The sequence below is a fragment of the Poecilia formosa genome, unplaced genomic scaffold, assembly GCF_000485575.1.
Source record: "Poecilia formosa unplaced genomic scaffold, Poecilia_formosa-5.1.2 Scaffold259, whole genome shotgun sequence".
Classification (NCBI taxonomy): Eukaryota; Metazoa; Chordata; class Actinopteri; order Cyprinodontiformes; family Poeciliidae; genus Poecilia; species Poecilia formosa.
In genome coordinates, this window is record NW_006800198.1 from 634,517 (window position 1) to 655,376 (window position 20,860).

At 37.5% G+C, this 20,860-nt stretch overlaps 1 protein-coding gene across 4 annotated transcripts; it reads left to right on the forward strand.

The window, feature by feature from the left end:
* The first annotated feature begins 1,449 nt into the window (after nucleotides 1–1,449).
* Nucleotides 1,450–14,948, forward strand: gmppaa (GDP-mannose pyrophosphorylase Aa). 4 transcript variants are annotated; one of them, XM_016680851.1, is made up of 13 exons: nucleotides 1,450–1,593; nucleotides 2,779–2,876; nucleotides 3,526–3,629; nucleotides 3,823–4,015; nucleotides 4,110–4,169; nucleotides 4,270–4,400; nucleotides 4,540–4,554; nucleotides 7,799–7,933; nucleotides 8,092–8,189; nucleotides 8,275–8,321; nucleotides 9,167–9,259; nucleotides 9,813–9,981; nucleotides 14,208–14,948. In XM_016680851.1, exons 1-13 carry the CDS (start codon nucleotides 1,554–1,556, stop codon nucleotides 14,333–14,335), a joined length of 1,311 nt encoding a protein of 436 aa, XP_016536337.1. In that variant the 5' UTR covers nucleotides 1,450–1,553; the 3' UTR covers nucleotides 14,336–14,948. The 4 variants fall into 4 exon arrangements, with proteins under 4 accessions (XP_016536337.1, XP_016536338.1, XP_016536339.1 ...); XM_016680853.1 differs by lacking the exon at nucleotides 14,208–14,948 and adding an exon at nucleotides 11,165–11,504 and having other exon boundaries at nucleotides 1,452–1,593; XM_016680852.1 differs by lacking the exon at nucleotides 4,540–4,554 and having other exon boundaries at nucleotides 1,451–1,593.
* Nucleotides 14,949–20,860: the final 5,912 nt, after the last annotated feature.

A 20,860-nucleotide genomic window follows, 5' to 3' on the forward strand; every position in this document is an offset into this window, starting at 1 on the left:
TACTTAGTTGTAGGAAAATTTCTCTTGTGAAAACATAAAAAATACAGTCACTATGTGTTATGCTGAATAATATGAGTTAATACAACATTTAATTTCGCTTTGGGATTAGTAAAGTATTTTCCAGTGAATTGAATTGAAATAAAATGAAATAGAAATATCTACAACTATCAAAGATCAGGCTAAAGTATCAAAGTAATCACACTCAAGCACATTTCAGATAACTAAATAATGGAATGATGAATTAAAATTGATCCATTTGTTGGTCTTTAGGCTTTCTGAATATCTTTCCAGATGCAAGGCCTCAAATTCATCATTAAGTGTGTAATCAGGGGACTGGTAAATGTCGCCTTCTGTGTGACTCTTTAAAAATCTTTCCGTTAAATCAAGTAATTTAGTTCCAATTATTTTGCTAAACGCTTTTACCGTTTGCATGATCCTTTATTTCTCTCTTACTAATAAGTCACTCCACTGGTTCTCTTTAATGAGATTTAAAGGTGGTGGACTGGACTTTTTCTAAAATATGAACTTTACTTTCTGAAATTGTTGGTTTTGGTGAAATTTAGTTTGAAGTAAGAACTGATACACCACATATTATATAATTATAACTGTGTCATCTGCAAACTTCAAAATACGAAGTTTGCAGATGACACAGAGTAATTGCAGACATTGTTCAAAGAAAAATGTCTGCAATTATTTTTAATAAATACAATAAAATTAAATGATAAAAATAACTAAAACTATAAAACACTAGAGCATAAAGAAGCTGATTGGACTTAAGTTGAACTCAAACTAAAACCCAAAGGAAAAAGTGAGTTCCAGGTGGTAACTTAAAGAATCTATTAGTTCTGCAGAGTGAATGCTGAATGCCAAGAAACACAACAGACACGTCAGGATTAAAAATGTGGGGACATTTTCAGCAAGTTTAGGTTGTAAAACAACATCCCAACCTTAAAGCATTTCTCTAAATGGAAAGAGAATATAATAACATTTCCCAACCTATGAAGACTATGTCATTCACCTAACCAACAGGTAAGAAGAGCATTAATAGAGAAATTGTAGACATCCGCAATTCAGATGAGAGAAGCTGTTAATAGGATAGTTGGGCAAGCCACAAATAAAGAAATGCACAAACAATTTCTACAGTCAAGGTTCATTAATATTTAGGCTGTATGTGTGGTTGCTTTGCAAAAATAATGTTGCGAAATTATTATTTGTATTCATTTCTGCATGTTTTGCAACAAAATACTAAGAAATAAATGATTCCATCTTTCTTGACCTTTGAGATTTGCCAATGGTCGGCTTTATATACAAACATTTAAAGTAACAACCGTTCAAATTCTTTTTTGTTTTATTAAATTCTTAAGATATTTTTAAGATTTCTAGTTTACAAACTGAACAACTCCTCTTAAATCCCGTCCTGTCACATACTCCGCTCCGGGTTTCCACGGTAATCTCGTAACGTCACAAGTAGTACGTGGATGCGGAAGTGAGCAGCCAGCTGTTACAGGTTGACATCAGGAGGTGTTCTGGCACAATACAGCTCCTCAGTCAACATGCTGAAGGCGGTCATTTTAATCGGAGGTCCCCAAAAAGGTGAGAATCCACCTGCTTCCTGTCCGGTCTCCATAGTCGGTGGTCTTGGTGTAATTGAAGGGAAGCTAAGCTGCTAATGCTAACAAACTGGCTGAGCTTGTTTAAGTGACTGACGTGGCTTAATCCGAAGACACAAATCAAGGCGTCTTCTAGTAATTGTTTTATGTCCACACGTTTATGCTCTCAACCTATTTAAAGCTGAAGGAGAAACTCTTTTGAAGTTACACTTGTACAAGATTTATTTTGCCTCTATAATAGAATAATATATATCCTATAATCTCTCACAATGGGGGAATTTCTGTGCAACAGCAGAAATATGTCAGGCAATGTATGTAGATTCACTCAGAAACAGAAATATATAAAAGCTGAATAAAGAATAAAAGGGCAACATTTCAACATAAATACTGTGTAGATAGTTATAAAAAGAAATGCACAGCTCATAATGTGAACTTTCTAATCGTAGTGAGGAAGAGACGCATCGATCAGTTGCAGATGCCTGGTTGACATTTTAGGCAGACTGGTGAAGACACTATTGCAGTGATCAATGTGAATAAAGATAAACACATGGATGACCTTTTCAAAATCATGTTGGGACCTTTAATCCTGGAGATGGTCTTCAGGTGATGGAAGACCAACTTTGTAACTGTCTTTGTGTCTCTAAAGGTTCAGCTCTGACTCCATCAGTACAACCAGATTTCACACCTGATCGCTCATTTCTGGGTATAACAACCGAATCTGTGTACTCACAGATTCCATATCTATATTTATGCTGACTCTATATTGTTCCTCTTTAGGTCCAAAAGTAACGACTTCAGTTTCAGCTGAAACTGTCACTTTTTTACACACTGACTTTTTTTCCTTTCTTTCTGTGGTAAGGGTTCAAATGGTGACATCGTAAAGTAGAGCTTGGTATCATCTCTGTATTTATGGTACCTGTTCTTATTACTTACTGTAATTTGAGAAAGTGGGAAGATGTAAATATTAAATAAGAGAGACGCCAAGATGGAACCGTGGTGTACCCCTGATGGGATTTATGTTGGCTCTGATGAAAAGTTACCTGTTGTCACAAATAAGTCTCTGTTCTTTAGGTAAGACTCAGATGGGTCCAGTGTTGTACCAGATAACGATATGTTAAAATGTGTTGTTAAACATAATCTGATGCTTTTTCTTTTTTCTTTTTTTCAGGGACAAGATTCAGACCATTGTCTTTCGAGGTTCCCAAACCATTGTTCCCGGTGGCTGGTGTGCCCATGCTTCAGCACCACATTGAGGCGTGTGTCAAAGTGAGTGCCTTTCTCATCAGTCCCTGGTTGTGTATAGATGTACAGTTTCATCTCAATAAACTAGAATATGTGAATTCTCTCAGTTTTGAGAGCCTGATAAATTGCATATATGTGCACTGCAATGCAACATGAAATTATATTCTTTTGGCACTGACCAGTAATGCACCAACTACTAATAATAGTGAAATAATTATTCCTAAACATTGTAGATAATGGTGATAGGTTAATGGTGCAATTATTCATCTGTTAAATTATCTGTGCAGTTGTACTCTCTGACTTTAATTGGTTTTAGTCATTTAATTATTTAGGTTTTAAGTTGTTCTTGTGGGTCCTGTATCCTCAGAAAGCTTACTATTGGTTAAAACTTGTACATTGTTACGTAACTTTACAAAGTGATGCAAAAACTGACTACATCTTTCCTTTTCTGACCCAACTCCACTTTGTCAGCGAGGTTTGTTGAGCCTTAAAATGATCCATCTTTTATTTTATTCTAGAGTTATTTAAATCAAGTCACAGACAAATTATTATACCTTTGAATTTAAACCTTTCTTTACCAATTGAGCATGTTGGTAGGGAAACCAGCTTTATCCATAATTATCTGGATGTTTCTTTTGACAGTCTTTGTTTCCTTTCAAATAATTTTTTTTAGGTACCAAACCTGAAGGAGATTTTGCTCATCGGCTTTTATCAGCCAAATGAAGAACTGAACCGATTTCTGTTTAATGCACAGCAGGAGTTCAAAATGTCCATCAGGTGAACAAGATCTTTTTTGTTTTTGTCATTTGAGAAATGCAGAAAAAAAAAAAACAGTGGTAACATTTTTTCTTTAAAACATACTTATCTTTTGTTATTTAAATCTATGGGAAAGGAGGAACTTTACAGCTATAATGCAACAACATTGCCAAACAATTACAGCTATCTCTTTGTTCTCCGCTCTGCACTGCAGGTATTTACAGGAGTTTGCAGCCCTGGGCACTGGAGGGGGCATTTATCACTTCAGAGATCAGATCCTCTCTGGCAGTCCAGAGGCTTTCTTTGTTCTGAATGCTGATGTTTGCTCAGCGTTTCCTCTCACAGAGATGCTCAACTTCCAGAACGAGCACGGCGAGCCAAACAGTTTTGTTATTCTAGGGACAACGGTGAGATTTTACGATTAGCGGCCGCTGTTGTTTTGCTCACTATTATTAAAACTTTTCTGTTAGACTCTTAATGTGAAAACTTCTCGACTCTCAGGCAAACAGGAAGCAGTCCATGAATTATGGTTGCATCGTGGAGAACGAGGAAACAAATGAGGTATTCGCTGCCCCATTTCTGGTCCACCTAGCCATTGATCAGTGTTTAAGCTTTGAGAGACTCTGAAAATGAGACTTTAATTTTTTTGTTTTTTGTTCAGGTTCTGCATTATGTGGAAAAGCCCAGCACGTTTGTGAGCGATATTATCAACTGTGGCATTTACCTGTTTAACCCAGAGATCTTCCAGCACATCGGCGCCGTCTTTCAGAAGAACCAGCAGGACATGTTGCTGTAAGTTGCAGCACTTTTCTCTTTCATGAGGGTCTGAGGCTGCACCACCTTCTCATTTCTTTGATCCTCTTCATTTGTTTACTTTTTTCCATTTCTTCCCTTCCACGCCATGTTTTCTGTTTCCTTATACAATCGTCAGCTATCCGTATGATGGGTAAGTTGGTATGTTTAGGCTGTGTGCTGTGACTTTAGAACAACTAGAGTATGTGGCGAGCTTTAATCCACAAAAAGCTGCGATAACAATGGTTTCTGTGTGAAAGCTTTCCTAAAGCACCGTTTTCTAAAGAATGCTTTGTGTTTGCTGTTGAGACTTTTGTTTATAAGGTGACCCTTTTTTTTTTTTTTGAGTAATTTACTTCAAATCAGAGAAGTGGATATCTAATATATTTTTTGTTGAAAAGAATCCATGAGTCAAATAGATTTTTTTTTCTAAATAACAAATTATCCTGGATTTGTGTGGATATTCTGTCTCCACCACCTGCTGGTATGTTTGTTTCTTTCTTCAAACGGTTGCCGTCACAACATTTTGATATATTCAGCTGGCTTTAGTTGGTCAGAAAAATCTGGTAGTCTGTGATCCTTCAGCTGGCGCAGTTGTAAGGTGTGTGATCCCCAACAGCCTAAGTGTGAACACCTATTTTTATCTAAACCTCCTAAACTGTCTCCCTAGCTTCAGAATCACTGGCAGTACCTTGGAAAATGTGATATTTTCCTTCTTGTTTAGGTGTTTAGTCAAGAGGAATGACCAAAAATGTCATGTGAACTTCAAAGTGGGACAGATGATTTTAGTAATCAAGTATTCTATCAATTAATCTATTAATCAGATTTAAAAAAAAGTTGGGGCATTGTACAGATTTTTCATGCAACCACACTGTTTTTGTATGCAAATAAATATTTCAGTTGCTTTTTTAAAATAAGAAAAGAAAAACATTCAGTGCAGAAAACGCAATAAAATGCATTCCTTAGTGAAACTGAACCGGGTGAAGATAAAGCTGCTCCACTTGAGGAGTTTTGGGTGAAACTTACAAAGTTGTTTTATCCTAAATGCAAAACATAGATATAATTCGTACAATGTTGGCTTAATTACTGCTCTGAATAAGATGTTCTTTCAGCAAATGGCCTTTTTTGAGTCTGTATTCTCCTGTTAACAGTCGATTACTAAATTAGTTGACGATTAATCGATTAATCGTTTCAGCCCTACTTCAAAGGCTTGAATGAGACAATATGATAAAGGTCAAAAGGTGTGAATACTTTTACATACATTCTAGACTTTAGTATTTTTTATCATTATTTATCTCTATAATTCATGTATAACAACGAAGAGAGACAAACCTATACCCCATGGCTTAACATGTTTTACAAAATGGTTTAAAGGTATAAAATGGAAACAGGAACTGGCAAAGGGGCAAATTGACCTGGAGTGCATTTGTTTAGTCTAGAATAATATTTACAGTGTTGGAGTCAGAGTAGGTGAAACTTTGTTACTGATCCTGTTTGCCCTTTTTTTTTTCTTACTCTTAACTTTTGAACATTTTACCCTCCTTCATGAAATGCCTGCAGCTGCTTACATATGCTTAAACGCCACACTGTTCTCACAATGGTACACAAAGGACAGTTAGGAAATCTGAGGAAAAGACAACCTGCACCATGAATAATTCACCTGCTAACATCAGTGGACCTTAACTGGAGCGGGTGCTGAATCAGCAAACTTTGGAGCACATCAGAGGTTCTTGATAGAAATGAGAAGGCCTTTACTGCAGTCTCTCAGGGATTGCTCTGCTTCTTCTCACATCCACCCTTCTCTTAGTAAGTCTTCGATTATGGGTCTGATCTTTTAAAATATTCTTTTTCATCAATATTTAAGACTCTGTTTGATCTTTACAGTCTTACAATGCACCAAGTCAGATACCCTGATTAATATGGAGAACGTAAACTCTTCTTTAAGATTCTTTTTGGGAGGGGTTACCACTGAGTAATTAGCTTTGGTTTCACCACTGAAGCCATCAGAGTCTACATGCCTTTTATGTGTCTCATCTAAAACTGCAGGCTAGATAATAGTTTAATCATAGCTGTGTTTTATTTGTTAAAGCAAAGCGTCTTTCTGAGGTATCTGGGTTTCTGGGGACAGCATGTGACGTAGAGCGGGTGCTCCACGTACCGAGGCTAGTCGCAGGTTTGATTCCTAACCTTGAAACCTTTGCAGCATGATCCTTTTCTCTGATTGTCTGTTTGATTCTCGTCGATAAAGATTTTGTGCAACAAAATCTTAAAATAATGGGAGAAAAACTAGATAATTTTGTTAATATTTTATTTTGTATACAGGTTATGTCTTAAAAGTGGATAAGATATGTTTTTTTTGTTTTAAGCATTTGAATATAACAATATAATTGAGGTTCCTGTGCAACCTGCAGCTGGATTTGTTTGTTTATTTGGATCTCTGTTCACTGTTGCCATGACAATGTGGGGTCCACATCATAAAAACAACATCTATAACACAATTTATATAACAATAGTTTCAAAGCAATTTGTGCAAATCAAAATGTGCAATTTTACCACTTTACATAATAAAATAAGCAGGACTCTCAACAACTCTAGCATTTGCTTCACTTAAAACAGGTGAAGAGTTTCATGTTTTCATTTCTCTAAAAATGGCCGCCTTTTGTCCAGCAGTCGTTTTGCATGGTGAAAGAGTAAAACATTTTAAAGCAGGCCTTGTATTAAAAATGTGTAAAGTGTGGTTGGTTAAAAAACAATATTTCTAAAAATAAAAAGCAAAATCGGGTAATTTCAACCTAAACCTTTGTGCATACTGATAATATTTATGTATGTTGAACAGTTAAGTTGGACTAATTATTTGGTTATTTTTTCTGAGTTGAGTTTAGAGTGACATCTTCTTCTTAAATTGATGCAAACACAATGGTTCTTGGAAACTGATGCCACTGTAATGTGTTCCAGCACACAACCCAAAGCTTTCCATTGCATGCTTCACATCTCCTTTGCTTTTTAGTGATTGCTTTATATCACAACATACATGCTTGTCGCAGTTACTATCACAGTTTTAGATCAATTCCTTTAATTTTCATGAAGACCTTTAATGACATAATGCCATGTTTTACAAGGTTTTTAGAAAATTCAAATGCAGAGATTGTTTTGGCAACATTCTGTTTTTGTGTGGACAAGCCTTGAAAACTTTAGTTGACATTTACGTACAATCAATTTATTTTAAGTAGCTTGTGCAGAAGAAATAATAATAATAAAAAAAACTAGAGTAGGAAGGGCAAAAATACTCCCTTTAGCCCAAATGCCCACGTTGTCCTAAATCTTCATAAAGTCTTTTATTGGTTGATGCCTAAACTTTTGAAGTTCTCAGCCTCACTCTGACGATCTGTTTGGTGCAGAGAGGAGCCAACCAACGGCTGGCAGAGAGCAGAAGCCATCAGGCTGGAGCAGGACATATTTACTGCCCTGGCCGGACAGGGCAAACTCTACGTCTACAAAACCCTCAGCTTCTGGAGCCAGATTAAATCTGCAGGGTGAGTGACACATTTTTACCTGCCGCATCACAGACGTCGTGATCTTTAACGTTGTCACGACAAATCTGGCAACCCACTCAGTCGTGACTCATTCAGACGAGAATCTGATTTGTTTCTGTTTTTGTTTGCTGTCAAACTATTTTTGTTCCGTTTCACAGGTCTGCGATTTATGCCAGTCGATTGTACCTCAATCAATATCGCACAACTCACCCTGAAAGGCTGGCTCCTAATAAAGAGGGAGGACCCAAAATAACTGGTACCACTTATAAACTTGCTGTACAGCCACCCCAAAAAATATTGACCTGTACACATCAACTCACACTCACTTTCCTTCTGCCCAGGCAACGTCTATATTCATCCCACAGCCAATATTGATCCCACTGCTGTGGTAAGAACTCCAAATAGAAACACTATACCTCTGTTTAAATGTAGCAGTGGCCAGTAAGACATGAAACACAGCAGAGGCAGACTTAGTCATACTGGGATCCCTCTACTTTACTATTGCATGCATTTCTAACACTTATTGGTCTAAAACCTACTGGTAGGTGATTGTTGCTTATTGCTACAAGTTGGTTTCATCGGCTAAGTTTCTTTCAAAATCTCACTTGTTAGCCTCTTGTTTTTAACGCAATGCGATCGTGGTTCTCTTGATCGAGGTCAGAGGTCAGAGGTGACCAGTTTGTTTTCCCAAAATGTCACGTGAGTAACTTTGATTGTTGTTGAGGGCTTCCTCATTGTCCTTTACTGGTAACAGTCAGTGCAACTAAACAAAAAGAAACTCCAACGTGTCTCACTGGCAGCTGAAACTTTATATTATGTGTCTGTAAACAAACTCTTGTCTTTTTGTATGTTTAGTCTAAAAACTGTAATTATGTAAAATCATTTATTTATTTGTTATCCTACATTATCTTGTATCTGTGGGGAGCATCTGCTGCTGTCCAGCTGACTAAATATTACATCAGTATGTAAAATGCAAGTTCATCACACATGAAATATATTAGCAACAGTTGTTGCATTTGAATTTAATTGCGAGTATATCTATAAAAGTCTGGATTATTTTCCTTTTTGTCAGCTGTCTACGTTTTCCTCATGATTCTGTCTGCCTCTCAGATAATGTGTAAGCTTTTTCCATAGTTATGCAATGAACTGTTGAAATGTTACCCTGCCATGTGTTTTGTTGTGATGAGTTTGGGTTCTTCTTTTTTTTATTTGCTTTTGTATTTATTTTTGCAGTTAGGTCCCAACGTCTCAATTGGAACTGGCGTTACCATTGGCGCCGGGGTCAGAGTTCGAGAATCAATCATTCTTCATGGTGCAAGCCTACAGGTAAGCCATTCTGTGCACTGAACTCAAGTGAAAAGTTGTTCTTTTCTCAATGTAATGTTTTCTTACTGAGTATAAATGTTAAATGTTGCTTAATATTAGGGTGACCTTAGAGCTAAAGATGAGACTGTCTTTACATTTTAATGCCAACATTATCCATCCTTCGCATCTGACATCCCTAAAGTATATCATCACCCTCATCTGTCTCCAAAAATATTGTTGCCACCGCCTGGCACAAAGATGTCATGGTTAACGATTTTCAGGCTGCTGTAATTTAATCCCATGTCTCCTGTGAAGACCAGGGGACATTTAAACTGGATTTATTCCACTGGAGATTTATTGGTTTTCATTGCATAAAGCATACAAGGCCAGATTCTTAGTTGATGTATTCCTCTAAATGAACGCTCCCTGCTGGATGTCTCAATGTTATTTTACTGGATATCTGAAGTCCATCAATGTTTTAGTCAGAGTACAATCAGCTGTTCATTAATTCTTGATTACAAATGATTGTTACTTTATTGCGTCTTTTTTTATGATCTCATTTGCTCTTTTTCAGGATCAGTGCTGTGTTTTGAACAGCATTGTGGGATGGGATAGTACCATAGGCAAGTGGGCAAGAGTAGAAGGAACTCCCAGTGACCCAAACCCAAATGATCCATTTGCAAAGATTGACAGCGAGACGCTCTTCAGAGATGGAAAACTCACACCTTCTATAACTATTCTTGGTAAGCCTAACTGAATCTCTTTGTTTGTGACGTTATGTGACATTTACTACCTGTGCCAGACGCGAATGAAGTGGAGGACTCTGCTTCCTAACTAGGTAACCTCTAAAGGCTGGTTGCCTCGGATTTTATTTCAGTTTATCAGAGTAAATTGCGCTTTCGTCAAATGTTTATTGTTGAAAACCGCTCATCATTTAGCTTCTCCTTCACAACGTTCTGTTGGTCTGTAAGGCTGCGTTCACCCTGCAGCTCGAAGTGACCCAATTCCCATTTTTTTGTCAAGTCGGATTTTTTTTCCAAATATAGGCAACATGCATGTGATCTCCACTGTGAACTGCAAACGACCTGAAAGTGTCCCGCATGCGCAGTAGAGGGCGCAATAGCGTCAGCGTTCTCAGTGTTCTGCCAACCACCGTACAAAGAAGAAGTTCTCAGTGTTTGCGGAAGTAAACATGGAGGCTAACGGTGGAGCTTAGCTTACGATCTTCAAGTTGTTGTCCGACTGGAGCCGCACTTTAACAACTTAACCCTCATTATAGTCCATCATGGTTGTTGTTTTTCTTCCCGTTTGGGCGTATCAGGACGCAGAATAGTGACGTTGGTCGAGTATCAGTGACGTTGAGGTCGGATGAACGCGACCTGGACGTTAGGTCACATTTGAATCGGATAGTATCGGATAACCAAGTGGCCTGGCTCGCATTAAAAAAGAATCCGAGTCTTGAAAAGATCGGATACAGGTCGCATTAGGTCAAAAAAATCGGAATTGAGTCACTTAGGCTGCAGTGCGAACGCAACCTGAGAAAGTGAGTAAAACTTTATTTACAAAGCATTTTTCAAGATCTAGAAATTACAAAAGGCTTCATTATAGGCAATAGTGCATGAAATCCCAAAAGAAATTAATAAAAAGCAGATTAAAAATATGTTTTTAACTGGCTTTTAGGACTGATGACCAGTCAAGTCCAGAGACACAAAAATCACAAACTCCCAATAAGTTAAATTGAATTTGTGGTCATGTGACAAGATGTGCGAGTCATTTTTTAATAGAGCAAAGAAGTTTTTAAGGATCTGCATCCAGTTGAATTTTCTTTTATCACACTGACTCATCACTGGGGTAATGATGAGTCAGTGTGATGTGTAATGTTTTTGTTTTCTGCACAGGATTTAAAGCTCTTTTCCTTCTCCTCAGGTTGCAACGTGACCATTCCTTCTGAGGTGATCATACTGAACTCGATTGTGCTTCCACACAAAGATCTGAACCGCGGCTTCAAAAACCAAATCATCCTTTAGTATCTGCTTCACTTCTGTTCCCGTCAACACTGAAGGCTGCTGCTGGCCAAGCCTGGCTCTGATGGAGAGTTACTGTACATAAGATGTTTAAGATGGATATGAAAAGCCTTCATTAAACTGTTTTTGAAAAATACGTTTATATATTTGTTCTTAAGAATTTATGCAACACTGGACAGCCACATGCATCTCGATTTACCTTGAATAATGTCATGCCAGCCATTAAAATATATATTCTTTTATGCTCTTTCTTCTCTTGGCAATTTTCACTTGTCAACCTAAATGTGAGGAGTAATTCTTTAAAATAATTAAACAGAACCTCTGGTAATTTAATGCGATCACTTTTTTCCAAAACATTGATTGAAAGCTTTTAGTAGCTTCCTTGTTAGACTCGTGAAATTGACTACCATCAAAATAAATCAGCAGGATTTAAGACTTGCACTGCAATCAAGTAGCATCGCCTTTCTAAATGTGGACTTGCTCCACCTCTGCATACTTAAACAGTGCCTTGGCAATCACTGGAGAAGCTGCTCCAAATTATTCCTTCAGCTTCTTTAACATTTACTTATTAAGCCCTTGAGCTCTCGTGATCACTTCAGCAGTTTTGTTCAAATTAGTGCAACGAGAGTCTCTATTAGAAATGAAGATTTTGGTGCTGCAGCAGCTGCGTAATGATTTAATCATGTCTGTTAATGTACAGTATTTTCCTGTGTTGATTTGAGGTTTGTTTTTCTGGCTGTCTTAATGGAGTTGGCTCTCTGTTGGTCTTTACTGCGGTTTGTAGGAATCTCATCAGCGCAGATGAAACTTAAACGTTGGAGGCAAAACTAAAAACCATTAGACTTTCCCACAATTGTTGAATTTACCATTTACACGTGAAGTCTGATGAAAATATAGAGCAATTATCTGTGATGGGGAAAAAGCAGGACAATGGTCAGTTTTTCCTTGTTGCAGAATGAGATTCTTAAAACATATTTTACAGCATTTCTTTGGTTGTTTTTGCAAACTTTTTCTTCAATCAATAATTCATTATTAAAATTTTATTCACTTTTGAAATTGCCAAAATAAATACATTTTTATATATTTTTTACGACTGATTATTTTACAACCTTCTTTTCTTATTCATAACACTGATGGGAATGTCTGCATCCAAACAGGAATAATGCAGGTGGATCTCGAAGTAGAAAATTATCAAAATGGGTGTTTATTTCTGTAATTTGTTTCAAATGTGAGTTACCAACTGTTACATGATAATGAAGGTCAGAGGTCATGTGCCCATAAAGCTGCAAATGTTCTTTAAACCTTCAACACTGGCTACTAATGACTTTGAACCAACAAATGTTTTAAAATATGTAATAACAAACTCAACTTTTAGTGACTTATTCATATTTTTATGGAATAATTGCATCATTGAATTTTTAGTTATGTTTTATTCTTTTAAAAACAAATTTTCTCAAATCTCAACATCACAGAAATATGTATCCATCCTCTTTTTTTGAAAAAGTTATTTTATTAAAGATAAAAAAAAGGTTCTTTATTTTTCTTTGGTAGATATTTATTAAAAATTATACTGTGATTTTAAAGTTAACATTCGCAGCTCTAATGGAGGTAAAAATGGGTTTTTGGATTGTCAAGGTTAAAAACCAAGGGTGTAGTTCTATAGCCCCACATTTTTGTTAAAAATCTATTTAGTTTTGGTCCTATGTGATGTTCTCATTTTCTGATAAACTTTATTTCTGGTTTCTATTCGCTGTAATCAATAAATCGTAATCATTGCAGCACTTTAAATGTGTCACTCTGTTTCATAAGTGTATCGACGTTTCACTTGTTGAATTAGTGAAGTAAATGTAATTTTCAAAGACTTTCTAATTTATTGAAATGGACACATTATGACCAACTTTAGTTGAATCATAACTTGACATCATAGCCTGATAAATGTCGAACTGGGCAAAATTAGCTCATAAAAATATCTGTTCACTTTATTTTAATACAAACTATGAATTATCTGGATACTCAACCTTGAAACATGAAACATAAAACACAACAGAGTTTATACATCTTGTCATATGTATTCCTTCATGTAGGTTACTGCATGTTCTTCAGATTTTGTCACTAAGTATAATTTAAGTGATTAATAAATGTATAAACCTTTGAAGAATCTGTAATTTCTTTGATGGATAAAAAATATATATATATTTTTGAGCTCCATCAGACATTATTATCTACTTATCTTGATGCTATTTTACATCTAGAAACTGAAAAAGTCACTTACAGAACAGAATGAATGACTCGTAGGAAAAGACAAAGTTTATGTGAACTGAAAGACTTTTCACAGACTCTCGATATAATCTGAGCTTAATAAATTTTGCAAAGAATAATGAGCAAAAAATCTACATAATTCTCAATGTGCAAAACTGGTAGAGACATAAACCCAGAAAACAATTAAGAATGTTGACTTAGTGAGTCTTAAATACAAATGTAAGGCCGACTTGTCAGAGTTCTGTTTATAATAAATTTGCCAAAAAACATTTATTCTAGACTGCATCTTGATGTAGCTGTTGACACCGTGAAGGTTTAAATCCTGGCCTTCCTGTGTTTTTGCTGGGATGTTTGTAATATTTTACCTCATGACGTCCCCAACCTCCCTGCCTATGGCTGCTGCAGACGGACACCCTGAATTTACTGAGTTCAGACAACTGGCAGGTGTTTCCTTATCCCCTCGTTTCTCAATTATGCTCCGATTTATGTTAGTCTATTACATAAAATAAATTTTAGGTCGTATCATCAAGAAACATGAACATGGTGAACAGACATGCTTTCATGGCTGACTTTAAAAAAAAATCCCCAAACAAAAACTGAGATGTTTGTGAGTTCAGCAGACAGACATGTCTGCTTGAGACGATGGTGGAAAGATAAATTCAGCACCTCTTTTTCCTTGCTTCCAGGGCCGTGTGAGTGTGTGCTAGACTACAGCTCAGGAGGTGAACGTACAACTGGCTGCAGGCAAAGGTCCAGGGATGTTTCCACTCGAGAGGACAGGTGGAGGGTTCCTGTCTGGATACCGAGCGGCTGATAAGGGTGATGACTCACAAAAGCCTACAGGAGTGACAAATGAGCTGTCAAATTGAAGCCGACATTTCGCACTGCTCAGATTCATATGGTACAGAGAAATAACACCGGACTGTCATGCATCACCAGCTAAAGATAATCTTTTGTTAAACTGTCCTCTGAAATGTCTGAACGTGCCAGGTAGAAATAGACATTTGTTTCTACCCAGCAGATGTGGAGGAAGGCAAAAAAATTACTGTCTTTGATGAATGCAATGCACCTTCAAACTGAAAAGATATGATTTCAAAAAACTTCTGACCCATTGGGACTTAAACAAGCCTCAATGGATCAGACTTGTTTATCCAGCACATCCCAAAAAATACTGACTTTACTTCCTGGCTTTCTTCTCTTGATGCACCCTGGTGTCATCTTGTGTTCTCCATAGTGATGCACACAAACCAGATCCTCCATATCATCCAAAAACAAAACCAGACTGAGCTGACAGGGCCGCCGTCCTCCATCGGTCTAGTCCAAGGCTGAAGCTTTTGTGATCAGGAGGAAAAAAAATTAAGAGACCACTTAAAATGATCAGTTTCTCTGATTTTACTTTGTTTGAGTAAACTGAACATTGTTCTTATGACCTACTGACAACATGTCTCTGATATTGCAAGCAAAAATTTAGTATTTATTTGCAGAAAATGAGAAATGGTCAAAATGACGAAAAAGATGCAGTGCTTTCAGACCTCAAATAATGCAAAGAAAACAATAATACTAATGTTTTAACTCAGAAAGAGTTCAGAAATCAATATTTGGTGGAATACCCAGGAGGTTTCCAATGAGGTTCAGTGCAGTGGGCTCTTAGTTTTTTAAGGAGCTGTAGGCGCCTTCACTGTCCATACAACAGCAATCAGAATAAGCATTACATTTTCAATAGTTTTAGCTATGGAAGTTCAGCTGGATAAGAACACGGGCCAGCCTTCGCTGGTTCATCAATAAACCTTGGTTATAAAATGGTAATAGTAATGATTACATAAATGAAACTGGCCTCTGCAAACTCGAAATTCAAGAACGCATCGGAAATGTGTTTCCTGGAACTCCAGTGAACAACAAAACGGTGAAACCATGAAATAATGGCGATCCTTATCAGGAGAGGCCAGCCTACTAGCATCACCTCCAGGGCACATTGGAGATCAGAAAATGGCTCAGGAAGACATCTAAAGCACTGCAGGCCTCACTTGTGTCTGTTTAGCTCATTGTTAGTGAAGGTCAAAGGGAATCCATGGCAGGGTTTCAATGCGACAACAACTGGTGAAAAATAACAGATTCATCTCAAAACATCTTGATACTCCCCAAAACTTTTTGGAAAATATTGAGCCAAGAGCAGAAGGTTTGCCTCCTTGTACATCTGGCATAAAACTCACCAACTATTGATTTCCAAAGAAGAAATTAATCCCAACAGGGAAATAGGATGTTGGTAGCATGATAGCCTGGAGCGTCTTTACATGTAAAGAATATCAAGTCCGCCTCTGGACGGCTCAACAAAACCCAAAATTTAGGTTTTTGAGTGACCTAGTCAAAGTCCAGCCTTGCATCTGATTGAGATTCTCAACCATGAGCTTAAGCAGTCCATTCATGCTCGAAACGCAATTAAAACAATTCAGCAGAGCAAAAATTTTGATACAAAGGAGTCATTCCCTGTTATCTCAAACACCTGAAGGCAGGTGCTGCTGCTGAAGGTGGAAAATGGAAAGATTTGCTTTAACATGTTCAAATAAACTCTTTCTTCAGTCTGAGAGACTGAATCAAGACACTCCGACATACATTCAAATTTCTACCTACTGGTTTGTGGTTCTCACAGCTTTAGATAGCAACAATATGACGTCTTCCTGAAGGTGAGCTGATAAAACCGATTGTTTTTACTGGACTCTGGTGTTAGTTACAGAAGAGAAAAATGTATTTTAGTTCCACTGTCTGTTTTCCTCTGTTTTCCTCTCTGTATTCTTTGGCAACTGTAACGTAGAGAACCAGAGCCAAGCCAGAACCTGAGCTCTGAACACATCTTGGTTCCACTTCTCAGCAGACTAAACCTGCATAAACTCCCCTGATTTTGGTCAAACAGCTCTTTAGCAGAGGATCACACACCAAGTCTGAAATGAAAAGCCCAGGCAGAGAAATGTGTCCGCCCACAACTCCTCCAACAAAAACGTGGCTATTTTTATTATTCCTGCTTACACCGAATGTTCCAATAAGCTTCTTAACAGATATGCTTATAATTTGTTTTATTGTAGAGTTAATATTGAAATTTTCAAAAGGATCGCCGCTCCGTCCTGAAGGATAATAAAATGGATTTGAGATTTAAAGAAAAAGGAGGATATTTTTGACTAAAGCAAAAGAAAACACTATTAATGTAATTAATCACAGCAAAATTAAGAAAAAGGCGATTTTGACTCTGCATAAAAGAAGCAAGAAGTATTGTCACACGTACCCTTAAAAAGCTTCACATTAATTTTGAACATGTAATTGCTTTTCTTTAATAAATGTGAAAAAACGTGTTTTGTTTAATCCATTCTGGTTCAAATACAGAACAACACGGAGCCCCTGTACTTGTGGTGAATCACAAGCTGCAGAGAAAACCTGCTTTTTGGAGCCATTAACAAGCTCCTGACATAATTCTGCCCAGATGTTTATCACCATATTTAATGGCGCTTTTCTGAATCAGCTGATTTCCTGACACAGGATGACATGTTAAGCATAGGACAATCATTTTCAATGTGGTTGGTTCTTCTGGCCTTTCCAGAAGCTTAATATTATTCCACCTTAACAGGATTTGATGCTTGTGTGGGATCATTGTCTCTACACCTCACTGAATCCATGATTCAACCGGTGACTTCTGCACTGGAAAGTGTCTGGACTGTGTCTGAACATCCACCAATTTCCTTTGATTTGATGCTGACTGCTTGGGTAAAACTGTTTAAATTTGGTTCCAATAGGGTTTTTAAACAGAACAATGATCTCAAACACACATCAGAGCTGGCTGTAGGATTTAAAGAAATGACTACCAGTGAGGTCGTTGCAAAGAAACCAACCACTTTCACCAAACTCTTTCAATTTTTCAGAGATGAGTCAATTATCCAGCCAGAAGTTTGTTGCAACTAGAAGTGTGTTGATGGTCTACCCCCCCGAACAGAGATTTTATAAAAGACAGATTTATGAAACCTCTATTTTATTCATGAAAAGGGAAAAAATAAATAAAAATACAAAGAAAAGGTTCAATACTCATATATTACATAGATTTGTTACATATAGAGCAAAATGTTTAAGCATTTTTTTCAGTTTCAATTATTGCTTAGTAAGAACCTAAAATTTAGTGTCAATCAATTAAAAGAGATATTTTAAGCAGAAATGTGATTTTTTTTTTTTTAAATGACTCATTTGCACTCGGTACTTGATTTTGCATAATTTACTGCACCAATGCGGCGTAGCATGGAGGCCATCAGGGTCTGTGTTGACTTTTTGATCATCTGCAGTGTACGGTCTGGTGTCTCTCATTTTCCTCTCATAGATTCTCCGTGGGCCGGTTCACTGACCGATTAAACGCAGCAGCAACACAGTGACTGAACCAGCTCTTGGTACCTTTGTGAGTTTGGTCAGGTGCCTTCACCTGCTGAAAAATTAAATTAGCATCTATATAAAGCTGCTCAGCCGAAGGAAGCTGGGTGTGCAGCGCTGCGGCCCCCTGGGGTTCTGCACTGGGGCTGCTGGGTGGGTCCCTGAGGCCGTCGTCTGCTCTTCTCTGGGGAGCAACGAAGAGCAGAGCAGCACTGCTGAAACGCTCACACACACATGTTTGGATTCAACTGTTAAAAGACACACTTGATCTCTGCCTGTGGTTGGCACTAAACTCATCTTGCATTAATTAGTACATTGTAGTTTTCAGTGATGTTGTTGATGTTGTTGCACTGTGGGGTTTCTTTTCTCTCCTTTCTGCAGAAAAGGTTGTTCTTCAGAAAAACATAAACATAATGGCAAAAAAAAGAAATTTTATGCCATTTCTTTTTCCAATTGATTTAAAATACCACATTTCTATCTGATCACATAAGTGTAATATCATTGTTATGACGTAGCCCTCGTAGTGCATCTTTCTGTCTCTATGGCAACACATCGGACGGGGAATACAGACAGGAAATATGATACAGAAGGCAAAAATAAGCAGGCTGAGTGCCACCCACCATATCAACATGTCTTTTTAGGCTGTAAATCATTTATGCATTGAATAGGACTGGAATGTAATGTAACTGGAGAAACAGACCAGAAAACAGATTTCAGCTGAAAAGAAACCAGCAGGGGGCCAAAGCTACGAACAGCCTTGAGGTTAACAGAAAAGTTTTCCTCCTCAGCTACACAGAGGAAAACAGAGACAAAAACAGAAGCGGCAAATCAACAGAAACCAGCAAATAATAGCAACAGTGTCTTGCAAATGTTTTCACTCCCCTTTTTGACTTTTTCACATTTTATTGGGATAGTTTGATCCTAAAATGATGCATGGTTTTCAACGTTTCACTATCACCTGCAATTTGTAGGGCAGTTTTCCTCAGTCATGATGTTGGCTGGTGTAGTGCAGAGAGGTGGAGGCAGTAGCTGAGCTTAGTGATTTAATGAAAAAACAATGAAAATAAGACCGAAGCAAATCCAGTCAGGAGAGACGAGGAGAACACAAGACAGCACAAAAGACGGACAGAAGACAAAAGACCTGATGAGTTAATTGATTTCAGGTGTGAGTAGTTAGAGCAGGAGCCAGGCTAAGGAGGGACAGAAAGTGGCAAAGACTAACTTTGACAAAAGAAACAAGATAACCTGGAACAGAAAATAAATAGAAAAATCATGACTAGAATCACTGAGGAAAAACAAAGGTGGAAAACAGGGCAGCTAAAAAAAAACCATAAGGAACACCAAAAATGACAAAAATAACAAATTTCAACAACCCCAGGTCCAAACATCCTCTGGAAACATTTTGGAGTTTCGTCTCCTCACTTTTCACCAATAGATGATGAAACTTTTGCCCATTTTTACTTTAAAAATATCTGAAGCTCAGCCAGACTGGGTGGAGAACATCTTTGAACAGAAATATTCAAGTCTTGCCACAAAATTCCCAGATGGGCTTTAGTCTAGACTTTGACTTGGGGATTCTAACACTTGAATATGTTTTAATAGAAGCTGTTTCCCTGTAGCTATGGCTGTAAGGGTTCTTGTCCTGCTGGAAGGTAAAACATCCAGCTAAAGTCCAAATACTGCGCAGTCGCCAACAAGTTTTATTTATTTATTTTTAGGTCCATCCATCTTCGCATTAACCTTGAACAGCTTCCCTGTTTGTACTGCAGAAAAGCATTTCTACTCAATGATTCTGGCTCTTATGGTTCACCATAGAGATGGTGAATCTTCACATCATTTTGGATCCAAAAAATAAATACATTTGAATTGGGCCTCATCTGATCAGAGCACAATGTGACTTGATGCCTTTTGTTCGCTCATGTTCTCTAATAACCATCATGAAGAAGCTGCATTTACACAATGTGGATTTAATTTACGAATTATCTAAAGACAATTATTTAAGAGCATCAGAGCAAAGAGTTCTGCATTCGTATAATAAAAATAAAAAAACATGCCATTTCCATCCATTTCATAAATTAGACACTTCTTTGAGTTGATCTATTCAAAACCTGTAAATTTCACATACTAAAGAAAATCATTTACAATTTACCCTCCTTAAATTTCTCTTCATATTATTTTTCCTTTTATAAATAATGCAAACATTGAGCTTCTTCTTCTTTACGTTATCAATAACTCTCTATATCGCGATCAAGCCATGGCATATTTACCCTTACAGATAATCTTTGTGAAAAGGACAAAGGTCAAAAGCCTCCATGCTGATAGGCTTGGCCTTGGTAACATTTGGGCTGGAAAGTTTCTTGATTTATGAGGCGAGGTAGATGGACCAAATGTATCCCCCTTGCAATATTTATCAGACATGCAAGCCATCACTCTGCTCTCTGAATGCAAAAGTGGTGGGTGGACAGAACACTATGCATAACATTGCATAATTCAAGGCCATGACACACTAATGGAGGATAGCAGTGTGATTATTTGCATCATTTCCATAAGATCGTAATTTTGCACACTCTGCGCCGCTAAGATTAAAGCATCCGAGAAACGCCCTGTCCTAGGGGGGCTTCTGGGGTATTTGCCTCTGCTGTGCTGTGCTGGCAGCAGCTGTCAGACAGCTCCTGCATTAAAATGGTCTTATGTATATTGATGTCTTGTCAGAAGATAGTTATGATCACCAACACATCCACATCGCTCTCCCTCGGAGTGAGCAGGGCGTTTGGACGGACCACCCTGTGTGTTGACAGAGTATCTGCGCTATCTGTGCAGGTTGATAAAGCAGCTTTATCACAATACAGCAGAAGTAAAAGGATCTATAATTACATATAGAAACAGAAGTTCCAGTGTGATTGATGATTGGTGAAAATGTCCACTTTAAAAGCTGGGACTC